Source organism: Scyliorhinus canicula, chromosome 28 (genome assembly GCF_902713615.1).
Source record: "Scyliorhinus canicula chromosome 28, sScyCan1.1, whole genome shotgun sequence".
Lineage (NCBI taxonomy): Eukaryota > Metazoa > Chordata > Chondrichthyes > Carcharhiniformes > Scyliorhinidae > Scyliorhinus > Scyliorhinus canicula.
The window spans coordinates 11,608,146-11,624,406 of record NC_052173.1 but is presented as its reverse complement, the minus strand read 5'-3'; the positions used below and the strand labels follow the sequence as shown (position 1 = coordinate 11,624,406).

At 45.4% G+C, this 16,261-nt stretch overlaps 1 protein-coding gene across 4 annotated transcripts in view; it reads left to right on the top strand.

The window, feature by feature from the left end:
- LOC119958135 (polypeptide N-acetylgalactosaminyltransferase 6-like) overlaps nucleotides 1–16,261 on the top strand; it is a 95,705-nt gene that overhangs the window by 72,484 nt on the left and 6,960 nt on the right. For all 4 annotated transcript variants that reach the window (XM_038786423.1, XM_038786424.1, XM_038786426.1 and 1 more), the window contains 2 exons: nucleotides 10,506–10,637; nucleotides 13,171–13,272. In XM_038786423.1, coding sequence (XP_038642351.1) covers nucleotides 10,506–10,637; nucleotides 13,171–13,272 — 234 coding nt within the window. The remainder of the gene's footprint in view (nucleotides 1–10,505; nucleotides 10,638–13,170; nucleotides 13,273–16,261) is intronic.

Here is a 16,261-nt window from a genome sequence, read left to right as displayed (position 1 = left end):
CCTGTGAGAGAGTCCTGTTCCCTGCATGCCACTTTCTGAAGAGTTGTGTATCCCTAGGGGTTAGTTCTCAATTGCAGCAAGTTATTTATTGAATTTAATGTGGTCTCACATTATACTACAAGACACCTTTCCGAATATTAAACTTTGACAGATGACTGCAACTAATATATGTCCTCACTATGAATAAAGATATGAAACACAGTCCCACAAACACTTATGCAAATGCGAGACCGTCCATAATGCATTTTATTATCATTTTTGACAGCGCAGCTAGGAAATAATTTTTTTGATGACTGACAGATGATGTCCTGAGGGAAATCTAATTTAACAGGGGTCACTTTCAGTAGCACTCAACGGAACAGTTAAAAGTGAAGTGAGAAATAGTCCTTTGATTACAGAATTGTGAAAGAACTACTGAACTGTTTTTTGAGAGCGAAGATTTTTGTTCGCATCAATCTATTAATCAAACAATGAAACCAATGGGATCAAAAGATCATCTTCAACCTCTGCAATGAGTGAACCTACATTGTGTTATCACATTCGTCCCTGCAGCCACTCCCCCATTCTCTCTTTTCCCCCTCTTTCGTCCCCCGGTACCCCCCCCCCCCCCCCCCCAAATTCCTGGTGGGCTCATGAACTAAATTTGTAATTTTGCCATGACAGCCAATCTGGATTCGCACTCTCCATTCTCTTCCAGTACTTGATGATGATGCAGGTGGCCCATGCAATACACGAGATAACCACAATGTTGGGAGTAGAATGTGGCAAAACCATAGGATTGTGACTATGTGACATAGTGATTGGTCACATAAAGGGCTGTTCCTGTTCAAAGTCACAGAAAAGGGCTCTTTTTACCCAGATCTGGGTGGAATTCTGATGAAAAGGCGTAGGTGAATGTTAGAGGAGTAGTTTACCCCTGGAATGGTATGTCTTCTGATCACCGGACCCGGCAGAAAACAGTGAGAGGTTTGGCTGGAAAGCTGAAACAGTCTTGTGCTTCACACAGTCTCTTCCAGCATGCAGGCGGGGGAGGGGCAAGCTGTAAGGCCCCAGATACAGGAACTGATGACTTTTATCAAGGAGGAATTCCATAAACATGGAAAAGAAATGTGTGAGGATCATGCAAAGGCCATTGCAGAAGCCGTGGCACCCCTGAAGAGTACTTTGGGGCGGATGGAGAGGTGTTTGGAGGTGCAGGGGCCATAGATTCGGGAGATTGAAGGAGTGATCTCGGACCGCGATCATGTGGTGGCTCTGGAGGTGGAGGTGGAGCTCCTAAGAGACCTCTGTAAAACAGAGGGCAAAGGTGGAGGAGCAGGAGAATGCCTCGAGAAGGCAGAACCTGTGAATAGTGGGCCTGTCTGAAGGAGTGGAAGGTGTGAGTGCCACGAGGCGCGTCTCGAGGATGCTGGCGGGACTGGTGGCAGAAGGGGTGCTAGATAAGGCACCTGAAGTGGACCGAGTGCATAGGTCTCTGAGGCAAAAGCCTAGAGCTGGGGAGTCGCCACAGGCGGTGATCGTGAGACTCCATAAATTTGTGAAGAAAGAGAAAATTCTATGGTGGGCCAGGGCGAAGCGTAGCTGCGACTGGCAGGGAACGTCTGGATTTATCAGGACATCGGAGACGAGTTGGCAAGATGGCGGGCAGGTTTCAACAAGGCCAAGGCGGTGCTGTACCGGCGGCAGATCAGGTTTGGGGTACTCTACCCGGCGAAATTATGGGTGACGTTCGGAGGCCGGGAGTATTATTTCAAGACCCCAGAAGCAGCCGAAGACTTCATTAAGGAGCATAAACTGGGGGAGAACTGAGTGGCCAATGCTTGGGAACCAGGGTGCTGGCACTATGTAATGGGCGGGAGCATGTCTGAAGTGGGTGTTGTTATGGGCCAGGGTTTAGAGAACCCCAAAGTGTATCATGGAGTTCACCTGACCCACAACTTTTAATAGATTGTGGTATGGGGAGCACACGGCCCACTCTACAGGTGTGGTACAGCAGAAATGGAGAAGTATTTTTTAAAGCAAAACAATGTTTATTCTATGAACTCAAGCTAACCTTTTTCAAACATACAGTGATCATCTTAGCAAAGACTACAACACTAAGTAATCCTTTAAGCTTTCCTTTTAACATCCATAAGACTTCAAAACAAAACCTTTAACAGAAGCACATCAGGTTAAATTCGCTACTGAAATGAAATGAAATGAAAATCGCTTATTGTCACGAGTAGGCTTCAATGAGGTTACTGTGAAAAGCCCCTAGTCGCCACATTCCGGCGCCTGTCCGGGGAGGCTGGTACGGGAGAGCAGTGATTAGTTTCAAATCACCAAAGGATCGATTTACATTCTTTAGATTACAGAGAGAGACTCATAAACCTTCTGGCTGTGACTGCAGCTATCCAGCTCTGAAAACGAAACTAAAACACACCCTGCAGCAAACGGCCTAAAATGAAAGTAAAAAGCTGACTTACAGCCCCGCTCCACCCACTCTCTGACATCACTGCAGTGGTAAACACCCATTTCTTAAAGGTACTCTCACTACAGATGTTTATCTACATACCCATTTATAAACACCCATTTCTTAAAGGTACTCTCACATGACACCTCCCCCAAGAAAAAAAACCCATCAACTTCAAGACGGTTTCATTTTTCACCTTTTCACTAGCCTTTAAGAAATGCACACAGTAAATATACCTTTTGTTTAAAAAAAAAATCAACACTGCAAACCGGTATAATAATATAGTCCAATTTTTTTCTTCCTTCCTCCAACTGGAATCCTTCCTTCTCGATTGACAGTCTCTTTGAACAAGAAGGTCTCTGCATGATCCATCCATTTCTCTACGCCTCAGCATTTCTCTTTAAAGTCAGATACTGATCACAGAGTCCCTTGTAATTCTCCAACACAGGACCATTGGTTATCACAGCTTTCAGGCAGTCAAATGGTTGTTGAAAGTGCGCTGTCCATTGAAATTTTTGACGTTTCTTCAGTAAGTCCATCAGTGGAGCAATCACGCTACAAAACGTTTGCACAAATGTTCGATCAAATCCACTCATGCCAAGAAATCGCATTATTTCCCTTCGTCTTGAGGGTATTGGAAACTCTTCAAGAAAAGTGACTAGGGTTTTTCCAAATTCACTTTTGGCTAGGTTAATCACCAAACCCGTCTCCTGAAGTCGATCGAATAACTCCATCAAATGTTTTAAATGTTCTTTCCATGTCTGGCTGAAAATTACCAGATCGTTGATGTATACCGCTCAATTGCATAACTTTGAATTGGTATATACCATCTGGAGTCACAAAAGCTGAAATCTCATTCATCCTTTCGGATAAAGGTACCTGCCAGTAACCTTTAAGTAAATCCAGTTTGGAAATAAAAGTTGATTGTCCTACTTTCTCAATGCAATCCTCCAAACGTGGGATCGGATAAGAGTCCGTTCTTGTAACTGCATTAACCTTTCTATAGTCGACACACAACCATTGGGTACGTCTGGTTTAGGTACCATCACTATGGGTGAGCTCCATTGGCTGCAGCCCACTCCAATTATGCCATTTTTAAGTAACAGCCTCCCCGAACAGGCGCCGGAATGTGGCGACTAGGGGCTTTTCACAGTAACTTCATTGAAGCCTACTCGTGACAATAAGCGATTTTCATTTCATTTTCATCTCTTTGTTAACCTGTGCCAATTTTAAAGGGTTAAGTCTATATGGATGTTGTTTCATCGGAACAGCCTTTCCCAGATCTGCATCATGTGTAGCCATTTTAGTACATCCCAATTTATCGCTACAAACTTGCCCATATGATATCAATAACTCTTTCAGGTCAGTTTGTTTTTCCTCTGGAAGGTAACTCAATAATTTATCCCAATTTTTAAGAACATCCTCGTTTTCCAATTTAATTTGAGGTATGTCAAATTCACAATCATCTGGATTTGGTTCGTCACTTTGAGTTAAAATCATTAAAACCTCCTTTTTCTCGCCTTCCCTTTCAAAGTACCTTTTAAGCATATTCGCATGACACACTCGGTGAGTCTTCCTTCTATGTGGTGTCTTTACCACGTAATTCACCTCACTTAATTTCCTCTCAATCTGATAAGGTCCACAAAACCTTGCTTTTAAAGGTTCACCGACCACTGGTAACAATACTAAAACTTTATCTCCACAGGCAAAACTACGAACTTTGGATTTCTTGCCCGCTACCCGTTTTATCACATTTTGTGCAACCTTTAAATGTTGTCTAGCCAATTCACCTGCTCTATTTAATCGTGCCCTAAAATTTGACACATAAGCCAATAATGTAATTTCCGATTTCTCACTCACCAATTTTTCCTTAATCAATTTAAGTGGTCCTCTTACCTCATGACCAAAAGGACTAAATTTGGTTGACTCAATAGATGCATCCCAAATTGCAAACAGTACAAATGGAATTTCTTTATGCCAATCCTCTGGATAATCGTGACAATAAGCCTTCAACATTGTCTTTAATGTCTGATGCTACATTTCTAACATTCCCTGCGATTCTGGATGGTATACAGTTGATTTAAATCGTTTTATTCCTAAGCTATCCATAACTTCTTTGAATAACCTGGAGGTAAAATTTGATCCTTGATCCGATTGTATTTCTGTGGGTAGTCCATATCTAGTAAAGAATTTAAGTAACTCCTCCACAATCTTTTTTAGCTGTAATGTTACCTACTGGAATGGCCTCTGGAAACCTAGTAGACACATCCATTATGATCAAAAGATATTGATTCCCACTTTTTGTTTTAGGAAGCGGTCCTACGCAAACAATTAGGACCCTTGTAAAAGGTTCCTCAAATGCTGTAATGGGTATTAAGGGTGCTGGTTTTATCACTGCTTGAGGTTCCCCTATCACTTGACATGTGTGACAAGTTTGACAAAATTTAACTACATCTTTATGTAGTCCAGGCCAATGAAAATGTTTTTGTATTTTAGCTTGAATTTTCCTTATTCCCAAATGACCTCCCACTGGTACCTCATGTGCAACTCGCAACACCTCCTTTCTATATCCCACCGGCAATACTACTTGATGAACCTCTGCCCACTTTTCAACTGCCTGCATATGTAAAGGTCTCCATTTTCTCATCAAGACATTACTTTTACGGTAATAAGACTCTGGTATACACTCAGATTCCTCTTCCGTGTATGCTTTCTGATACATCCGTTTTATTTCTATATCTTTTTGTTGTAACTCCACCAATTTTCCTGAACAAAAAATATCTGCCTCATTCTCCACCTGTTCTTGTTCTTTTTCAACCATCTGATCAAAAATCGTTTCTGATAATTGCACTTCAACTTCATCTTCACTTTGATTTCTCCTCTTGACTTAACCTGTGACTTTGCGACCTTGTTACTACACAATCCAGTAAAATCCCAGGATATTCGTCCTTCAACACTTCAGCTGTCTGATTTTCCACTGGCTTATCAACCACAGTAAGCATCACTCCCACCTGCGATCCAGCTGTATCATTACCCAAGATAAACTGTATTCCTGGACAAGATAGTTTCTCTATTACTCCTACTACCACTTCACCACTCGTCACTGGACTTTCCAACCTTACATTATATAATGGAACACTACTCCTCTCACCCTGAATTCCACATATTACCACCTTTTCTGGCAACATTCTTCCCAAACTACATAACTCCTCATCTCTTACCATTAAAGATTGACTAGCTCCCGTATCTCTTAAAATTATGACATCTTGGCTTCCGGTGTGGACCATGGAGTAAGTGGTCACACACAAGGCAGCTCCTGCCCAAGGTTACAGAAAAGAGCTCTTTTTTTTAATCAATACGGGGTGGAATTTTGATGAAAAGACAGAGGTGAATGTTGGAGGAGTACTTTCCCCCAGGAATAATGTCTCTTGGTTTCCAGACCCGGCTGAAACAGTGAAAGATTTGGCTGAAGCTGCAGCAAAGAGCTCTTGAAATGAAATGAAAATCGCTTATTGTCACAGTAGGCTTCAATGAAGTTACTGTGAAAAGCCCCTAGTCGCCACATTCTGGCACCTGTCCTGGGAGGCTGGTACGGGAATCGAACTGTGCTGCTGGCCTGCTTGGTCTGCTTTGAAAGCCAGCGATTTAGCCTGGTGAGCTAAACCAGCCCCTATCTTCCAGCATACAGGTGGGGGAAGGGCAAGCTTAAAGGCCTCAGGCTGACTTGAGGGCATTTACTAAAGCTGAAATCTAGCAGCAGAGGGAACAACTGTGAAAAGATCTCAGTAAGGCCATTAAAGAAGCGGTGACGGTTGACTTCCGGTGACGGCGGGCGGGAGTCAGCCGCGCGTTGGAGGGCTCCTGTCCGGGAACGGCATTGTCGGGGATTGACGCCGGTCCTAGGGGCAGCGAAGGCGGTGAAGGCCAGGAGAAAGCACAGGGAAGGGATATGTCGAGGTCCAGTAAGAAAACGGCTGTGAAAACAGCTGAAAGTTCGTCGGGGAGTGGAAAGGTCACCGCGGGGTCACCAAGGAAAATGGAGGCTGGAGCACCAGCGGAGGCCGCATTGCTTACGGCTGAAGAAATAACTAAGGTGATGGCTGCAGAATTCGAAAGGCAGTTTACAAAATACATGGAGACAACGAGGAAGGACATGAGGGAGGTTTTGAGTGCTGGTGGGGGAGGCGATTTCCCCGGTGACGACGGCGGTGGCGAGTGCAGTGGCGGAGGTGCGGGAGCAAGGGGAGGCGCTGAAGGTAGTGGAGGAGACATTATTGCAGCACGGTGATCAACTCACCTCGATGGGGAAGGAGATGCAGAAGGTGATAGAGATTAACAAGGATCTGCGAGGAAAAATGGAAGACCTGGAAAACAGGTTCAGAAAACAGGTCCTGTGCTGGGCCAAACAGAAGCGGGTGGTGCAGTGGGCCGGAGCTGGTATACCTGTGTACCAGGACTTTACGGTGGAGCTGGCGAGGAGGCGGGCTGCTTTCAACCGGGTGAAGAGGGCACTGTTCATTAGCAAGGTGCAGTGCGGCATTGTATATCCAGCGAAGCTGCGGGTGGCTTACAAGCTCTAGGACTTTTATTTTGGAACAGCGTAAGCAGCGGAGGAGTTTGCAAAGGCAGAAGGACTGTGGCAGAACTGAGAAATTGAGAAATGGCCATGTGCCGATGTAATCTCATGACTGTATTTTCTTCTTTTTTGTTTGTTTGTTTCACTGCGTGCGGGTGTATGGGCTAAAGGAGCCGATGTATATATTTGGACAAGGGAAGTGATGGGACTTTCACTCGAAGTGAGGGCTCTTTGGGGGTGTATGCGGGGTTTGTGTGCTAAAAGGAGATTTCTGAGCTTTCCTAGGGCCGGGAAAGGGACCCAGGCGGGGGCCTCCACGCTGGCCGGTCTAAGCCGACCAGTGAACGGGAGTGGGGTGGGGGGAGGTTCTACGGCCATTGGAGCCTGGCAGAACAGGGTCCAAGTGGTCTAGCCGGGGTGGAAAGTTGGGGGGAAGGAACCAAGGTTGGGGGAAGGAGTTTTACAAGAGGCAGTGAGCGGGAGGAGTTGGGGGGGGGGGGGGGGGGGGTGTTTACAACTCTTGGGTATCGTGTACGGCACTCTTTCAGAGGTTGGATAGCGTTGAGTGTGTGGGGGGGGGGGGGGGCTGGGGGTGGACTCTATGGTGACCATGGGGGGGTCCTGGACCCCTTTTTCTTTTTCTCCTTTGTTTTTTGTTTCCATCGTGGGAGGGTTTGTTTTATTGGATGCATATATTGACAGGTGGGCCGTTGTTTGGGGTGGTGGGAGGATGGGATCGTTGTTATTGTTAAGGGGATTGGTTTTGTATTTGTTACCGTTTACTGTTTGTGGGTGGGGTGTAGATTTTGAAGGAAAATGTGAAAATGGAGAATAAAAACATTTATGAAATAAAAAAAATAAAAAATTGTACCTTCTTTACCTGCTCCTCCTGATGCACATGAGTAACTTTACTCACACAAGTAAATTATTTAAAGAGATCTGGCACCTTCTTATCAATCACCGCTTGATCAGGCTGTACAACTTTTTGCGCCTCCTTTGCTTCACTTGGGCTTTCCTTCACCACTTTAACAAACCCCACTGTGTTATTTTGGTTTACCACATCAGCCTTCCCGGTGCCTTTCTTCAACCACCAACACCGTGACTTTACATGATCTAGTTTATTACAGTGAAAACATTTCAAACTTTTCATTTCTTTTCCCCCCTCCTGGATGGCTCTCAGGGGGTTGGCAGTGTGGCAGGGGATAATGAGGGGACAGAGGGAGTTTCGGGTGTCGCTCTATGCCGATGATCTCTTGCTGTATGTTTCGGATCCGTTGGAGAGTATGGGAAGGATTATGGGCCTGTCGGGGAGGTTTGGAGGGTTCTCGGGATACAAGCTGAATGTAGGGAAAAGCAAGGTATTCCTGGTGAATGAGCTGGCACAGCGGGCTAATTTAGGGGGGATGCCATTTACGGTAGCGAGGGATAGGTTTAGGTCCTTGGGGATTCAGGTAGCGTGGGAATGGACGGGGCTCCATAAGTGGAACTTAACGAAGCTGGTGGAGGAGGCCAGGGAGGATCTTAAAAGGTGGGATACACGGCACTTAACATTGGGGGGGAGGGTCCAAGTGGTGAAAATGAATATTCTACCGAGGTTCTTGTTTATCTTTCAGGCTCTCCCGATCTTTATACCAAAGGCCTTTTTTTGGAAAGTGGACACAATCATCTCTGACTTTGTATGGGTGGGGAAGGTGCTGAGGGTGGGGAGGACCCTGCTGCAGAGGCAGCAGGGGGGGTTGGCGTTGCCAAACTTGCTTCATTATTATTGGGCAGCGAATGTGGACAAGGTGCGGCGGTGGTGGGAAGGAGAAGGGGTAGAGTGGGTTAGGATGGAGGAGGAATCTTGTAAGGGGTCTAGTTTGAGGGCTATGGTGACGGCAGCATTGCCAATGGCTCCGAGTAGGTATTCAGGGAGCCCAGTGCTGCAGTCCACGGTGAAGATATGGAATCAGCTGAGGAGGCATTTTAGGGTGGAAGGGATGTCGATGCTAACGCCGCTGTGTGAGAATCATGGGTTTGAGCTGGGGGGGGGGGGGGGGGGGGGGGGTGGATAGTGTATACAGGAGGTGGAGAGAAGTGGGGCTGGTCAAGATGAGGGATTTGTATTTGGAGGAAGGGTTCACCAGTCTGGAGGAGCTAAGGGGGAGGGTAGAGCTGCCAAGGGGTAGTGAGTTCAGGTATCTACAGGTTAGGGACTTTGCACGAAAGGTCTGGAAGGGGTTCCCTAGATTGCCGGGATACACCCTGCTGGAGTGACTGCTGCTTCCGGATGTGGAAGGGGAGGGAAGAACTGGGGATATATATAAGTGGCTGGGGAAGCAGGGAGGCGAGCGGGTGGTGAAGGTCAAGGAGAAATGGGAAGCGGAGTTGGGAACGGAGATCAACTGGGGAGTATGGAGTGAGGCACTGTGAAGGGTAAACGGGACCTCTTCTTTTGCAAGGATGAGCCTGATACAGTTTAAGGTGGTGCACAGGGTGCATATGACTCGGGCGAGAATGAGTGGGTTCTTTCAGGGGGTAGCAGATGAGTGTGAGAGGTGTGGGTGGGGGCCAGGAAATCATGCGCACATGTTTTGGTGTTGTGAAAAATTGGGAAATTTCTGGGCGGGAATGTTCACGGTCTTAGCCAGGATAGTGGAGGAGGGAGTGGACCCGGACCCTTTGGTGGCGATATTTGGGGTTTCAGAGAAGCCGGAGCTCATGGAGAGGAGGAAGGCCGATGTCTTGGCCTTCGCCTCTCTGATTGCACGCCGGGGAATTTTGCTGGCGTGGCGGTCGGCATCGCCACCGGGGGTAGCAGCATGGTTGGGTGACCTGTATGACTTCCTGCGGTTAGAGAAGATAAAGTATGAGTTAAGGGGCTCAGCAGGGGAGTTTGAGAAAAGGTGAAGGATGTTTGTGACCGTGTTTGAGGAGCTGTTCGTCGCAGGGGGGTGGGGCGGTGGGTGATGGGGGGGGGGGGGGGGGGGGGGGGGGTGGTGTGAAAAAGGAGAAAAATCTGTACAAACTGCATAGTTGATTGTTGGGAAGAATGTTTCCCGGGATGTTTATTTGCTGTAACCTACTTTGATACAAGTTTGAATAAAATGCGTTTTTTTAAAAAAACATAGGATTGTGATCAGAACATACAGGGTATTAATAAAAACGCAGTTGGAATCTCTGCACAATATTTTCTCTCAATAATAGTGTACACCATCTCTTGCGGCAGTAGTTTCTCTGGCCTAGCCCCGTCCAGTTTTAAATAATGTGTGAAGTATATTCTTCTTTAAAATCACCAATTCAACAAGCCATCAAAACTCACCTTCCAGTGGAAACTCGATTGCTATCTACCTTGCAACTCTTTTCCGCCACTATTTTTGAGTTTAAAATTAACAGATGTTCTGCCCACTCGCAATTGTGGCTGAAGTAATTGCTGACTCCTTTCAACATAAAATGTACTTGTAGATTCGGTGTTCATCTGTTGCTCTTTTTGTTTAGAAAACTTATGGAGATCTTTCAGAGAGGTTTCAGCTGAAGGAGCATTTAAAATGCAAGAACTTTACCTGGTATCTGCAAAATGTGTACCCTGAAATCTTTGTACCAGACTTTTCTCCAGTGCGTTATGGGGCGGTAAGTAAAATGATGATTTAAACAAGGCTGCATTTGCTGCCAACTGAGTTCATGAACAACAGAAACAGAAAATACTGCACAATCTCAGCAGGTCTGACAGCCTCTGTGGAGAGAGAAGGGAGCTCATGTTTCGAGTCTTGAGGCAGCACGATGGCGCAGTGGGTTAGCCGAGGTCCCAGATTCGATCCCGGCTCTGGGTCACTGTCCGTGTGGAGTTTGCACATTCTCCCCGTGTTTGCGTGGATTTCGCCCCCACAACCCAAAGATGTGCAAGGTAGGTGGATTGAACACACTAAATTGCCCCTTAATGGGAAAAAAATTAATTGAGTACACTAAATTTATTTTTATTTTTTTTAATGTTTTGAGTCTGGATGACTCTGTCAAAGTCCATGCACAGTTGTGCCACTTCACTCCATGACATGATGTCAAGGGTGATACAGTGGCATGGTACTGTATAGCACTGCTGCCTCTCAGCGTGCCAGACCCAGGTTCAATTCCAGTCTCGGGTCACTGTCTGTGTGGGGTTTGCACGTTCTCCTCATGTCTGCGTGGGTTTCCTCTGGGTGCTCTGGTTTCCTCTCACAGTTCAAAGATGAGCACGTTAGGTGGATTGGCCATACTAAATTGCCCCTTAGTGTCCCAAGATGTGTAATTTAAGTAGGGTCACCCGATTTTTCTCAACTCTACCTGGATGATTCAACATGGCCAAGTGAGGAACGCACAATATCTGCAGCAATTTTTAACAATTCAATGAGAATATTAAATATATGAATGAACATATAGATCATGTTTTATCTAGCCTCAAGTTCTGAGTCGCTTTAGTGCATCTTGTCCATTATCAGCAAGATTCTAGTTTTGAGTTTTGTGTGCATGTGCGGACACCCGGTGCACCTATGCAGAAGGGTGTGGGTGGCAGGAGACAGTAGTTAAATAACAAACTTTGAACTGTTTAGCAAAATCAACTTAAAGTTTGAATGACGTTTTCTAACCTGATTTTAAACTCCTTTTTCCAAAATATTAATGGGCTTTGAAATTGTCACCGGTTGAAAGTGCATGAATGCCCCAATGTATTGGTTAACAAAAGTGTTAATCCATTTTCAATGAATGGAGAGAGGTCTTCAGAGACCTGTATTAGTGTCTGTACACTGGTAACGCATAGCATGATCAAGTCAAAATCCCATTAAATATCATGCAGTTCACTTTTAACTCATTTAACGATATTCCTAATAAATCCCTGCAAATTATGAAGAGCCAAAGCATCAATTGGGTTGAATCCACAGAATCTTTCACAGTGTAGAAGGAGGCTATTCAGTCCATCGAGTCTGCACCGGCTCTCTGAAAGAGCACCCTACCTAGGCCCACTTCCCTGCCCTATCTCCGTAATCCCACCTAACCTGCACATCTTTGGACTGTGGGAGGAAACCGGAGCACCGGAGAACGTACAGACTCCACACAGACAGTCACCCAAGGCTGGAATCAAACGCAGGTGCTGAGGCAGCAGTGCTTAATACTCTCTTCTTTTGAGACAGCAAATGGAGGGCTAACTGTTCTGTGCACTTCTCGAGTTGTCACTTTCTGAACCTAATAATTTTTCCCACCGACATTTAAAAAAAAAAAATCCATGGATCAGATATGTTTGTGCTGGCAGGAGCATGTGGTTCCTAGTTACGGACAGTGTTTCCCTCCGAACCCTTTTTAACTTTAACACCTATTATGGACCAGGGTTTAGAGAACCCCAAAGTGTATCATGGAGTTCACCTGACCCACAACGTTTACTAGATTGTGGTATGGGGAGCACACAGCCCACTCTACAGATGTGGTACAGCAGAAATGGAAAAGTATTTTAAAAAGCAAAACAATGTTTATTCTATGAACTCAAGTTAACCTTTTAAAAAACATACAGTGAACATCTTAGCAACCATCAATTCAAATACAACTCCCAAACACTACACCACTAAGTAAAACCACCACTAATCCCTTTATCCCTCTCGGTGCCCACTTTCCTGACAGCAGCCCTCTAAAACACTAGGTACATTTCTCGATGTAATAAATTAATGCTATAAAAATGATGTTCAACTAGTGAGCTTGAGAGCCCAGTTTCCAAATGCATGTTAATGATAGTGGTGGACCAAATTCAGATCAGGTTATTGCAGTTAGTTGCACTGTAAATTTCTCCTTTGCCACAAAGTTCTATGTTTAGCACAAAAGGTGCTGGAAATCTAGAATTATTTTCCCCTCAAAAGGCTGTAGTTGCTGGGACAATTTGCACGGAGTGTCCTTGGGCACAGGGTTAAGACTACCCAACTGATGACATGTATGCAGTCTTCAGACAAGCCTGCATCCTATCATTATTCAAACCCGGTTTCCAGGCAATGCAGATTTTTAAATTGTTTTTTAATTTGACATCCAGGCACTTAACTGCCTTTGCAATCAATCCCCGCTCTGCATTTCATCAATTTTGTAATTCGATTTTGTTATAGACCATAAAAAGCAACAACTGCTGAATGTTTGATAAGTTTGTGTTATTTTACAGATTAAAAACAAGGGAACAGGAAGTTGCCTGGATGCTGGGGAAAACAATCACGGTGGGAAACCTCTGATAATGTACCCGTGCCATGGAATGGGAGGCAACCAGGTACACGGCAATGGTCATTTGAACATACAATGTATGCGGTATTCATCCTGCACTATCTCCTATTTGGAAAGCAGAGGTGTAATCAGACAAAGTCAGCATGGGTTTATGAAAGGAAAATCATGAATAATGTACTGGTTCTGAGGAGCACAAGTTTTAGTGAGGAGCTGAAGAAAATGAGTATTAGTCGAGAAATGGTTTGGGGGAAATTAATGGGATTGAAGGCGGACAAATCTCCAGGGCCTGATAATCTTCATCCCAGAGTACTTGATGAAGTGGCCCTAGTAGCAAATCCATTTTCCAAAATTCTTTGGACTCTGGAATGGTAATCAGACAAAGTCGGCATGGATTTACGAAAGGAAAATCATGCTAGACAAATCTACTAGAATTCTTTGAATATGTAACCAATAGAGTTGACCAGGGAGAACCGGTAGATGTGGTTTATTTAGACTTACAGAAGGCTTTCTAGAAGGTCTCATGTAGCAGATTAATACGTAAAGTTAAAGCGCATGGGGTTACGGGTAGTGTCTTGATGGATAAAAAAGCTGGTTTAGCAGACAGGAAGCAAATAGATGGGTATTTTTCTGATTGGCAGGCAGTGACTAGTGGGGTACCACGGGGATCTGTGCTAGGACCCCAACTGTTCACATTATATATTAATGATTTGGACAAGGGAACTAAATGTGGTTTTCCCAAATTTGCAGATGATACAAAGTTGGGTGGGAGGGTGAACTGTGAGGAGAATGCAGAGATCCTTCAGCAGGATTTGGACAGGCTGAGGAAGTGGACATGCGCATGGCAGATGTAGTATAACATTGATAATGGAAAAAGAGGAAGGCAGATTATTATTTGAATGGGTGTAAATTGAGAGAGGTGGATACTCAGTGAGACCTTGGTGTCCTCATGCATCAGTCGCTGAAAGTAAGTGAGCAGGTACAGCAGGCAGTAAAGAAGGCAAATGGTATGTTGGCCTTCATAGCGAGAGGATTTGAGTAATAATCTTTATTAATATCACAAGTAGGCTTACATTAACACTGCACTGAAGTTACTGTGAAAAGCCCCTAGTCTCCACATTTCGGCGCCTGTTCGGGTCACAGAGGGAGAATTCAGAATGCCCAATTTGCCTAACGGCACGTCTTTCGGGACTTGTGGGAGGAAACCGGAGTACCTGGAGGAAACCCAGACAGACATGGAGAGAACATGCAGACTCTGCGCAGACAGTGGCCCAAGGCGGGAATCGAACCTTGGACCCTGCCGCTGTGAAGCGACAGTGCTAACTACTGTGCTACCATGCCGAGAGGAATAGAGATATTTTACTGCAATTGTATTGGGCATTGATGAGGCCACATCTGGAGTGTTGTGTGCAGTTTTGGTGTCCTTGCCAGAGGAAGGATATTCTTTCTCTGGAGGGAGTGCAGCAAAAGTTGACCAGGCTGATTCCTGGGATGACGGGGCTGTCATATGAAGAGAGACTTAAATTAGTTAGGATTATATTCATTGGAGTTTAGAAGAATGAGAGGGAATCTCATAAAGTTCTAACCGGATTAGACAGGGTAGATTCAGAAAGAATGTTCCTGATGGTGGGGGGGTCCAGAACTTGGGGTCATAGTTTGAGGATAAGGGTCAACCTTTTAGGACTGAGGTGAGGAGAAATGTCTTCACCCAGAGAGTGGTGAATCTGTGGAACAAAGTTGACGCCAAAACATAGTGTAATTTCAAGAAGAAATTAGATATCGCTCTTGGGGCTAAGGGATATGGAGGGGAAGGCAGGATCAGGGTATTGAACTTGATGATCGGCCATTATCAAAATGAATGGCGGAGCAGGCTCGAAGGGCCGGGTAATGTGAGTTGCTGCCTTGAATCACTGCAGTCTATGTGGTGAAGGTACTCTCACAGTGCTGTTAGAGTTCCAGGATTCTGGCCTAGTGACTATGAAGGAGTGGCAATTATAGTTCTACGGCAGAATGGTGAGGGAAATTGCAGATGGTGATGTTCCCATGCGTCTGTTTCTCTTGTCTTTCTCGGCAATAGAATTTGGAAGGTGCTGTCAAAAGATTTGGCAAGTTGCTGCATGATGATTAATGACCCGATGATTAACTTTTGAGAACAGCTATTAACAAAGCAAACAGAATGCTGAACTTTTATAGCCAAGGCAGTGGAGTGTAAATTGGCGTAAGTCATGGTCTGACCTTCTGTGTCTAATTGTGGTTACCAAGACACGCCAATACATTCAAGGTCTGTGAGTGGTGTCGGGAAAGGTTTTAATGCTGATTCCTTGCAGCTGAGTTAGAAAGATAAAGACGAGTGGAAATAAATAACTGGTTTAAGTGGGTGAAGAAAAATGTAATGACTGCTTCTCCTGGTTTAAAAAAAACTAAATTTTAGAGTACCCAATTATTTTTTTTGTCCCATTTAAGGGGCAATTTAGCATGGCCAATCCACCAACCCTGCACAGCTTTGGGTTGTGGGGGTGAGACCCACGCAGACACTGGGAGAATGTGCAAACTCCACACGGACAGTGACCCGGAGCTGGGATTGAACCCGGGTCCTCGGCGCCATAGAATCATAGAATTTACAGTGCAGAAGGAGGCCATTTGGCCCATCGAGTCTGCACCTGCTCTTGGAAAGAGCACCCTACCCAACCGCACACCTCCACCCTACCCCCATAACCCAGTAACCCCACCCAATACTAAGGGCAATTTTGGACATTAATGGCAATTTATCATGGCCAATCCACCTAACCTGCATATCTTTGGACTGTGGGGGGGGGGGGGGGGGGGGGAACCGGAGCACCCAGAGGAAACCCACGCAGACACAGGGAGAACGTGCAGACTTCACACAGACAGTGACCCAAGCCAGAATTGAACCTGGGACCCTGGAGCTGTGAAGCAATTGTGCTAACCACTATGCTACCGTGCTGCCCAAATATGGCAGCAGTGCTAACCACTATGCCACCGTGCTGCCCGGTTTCACCTAGTTGGGGCAGAGAGGA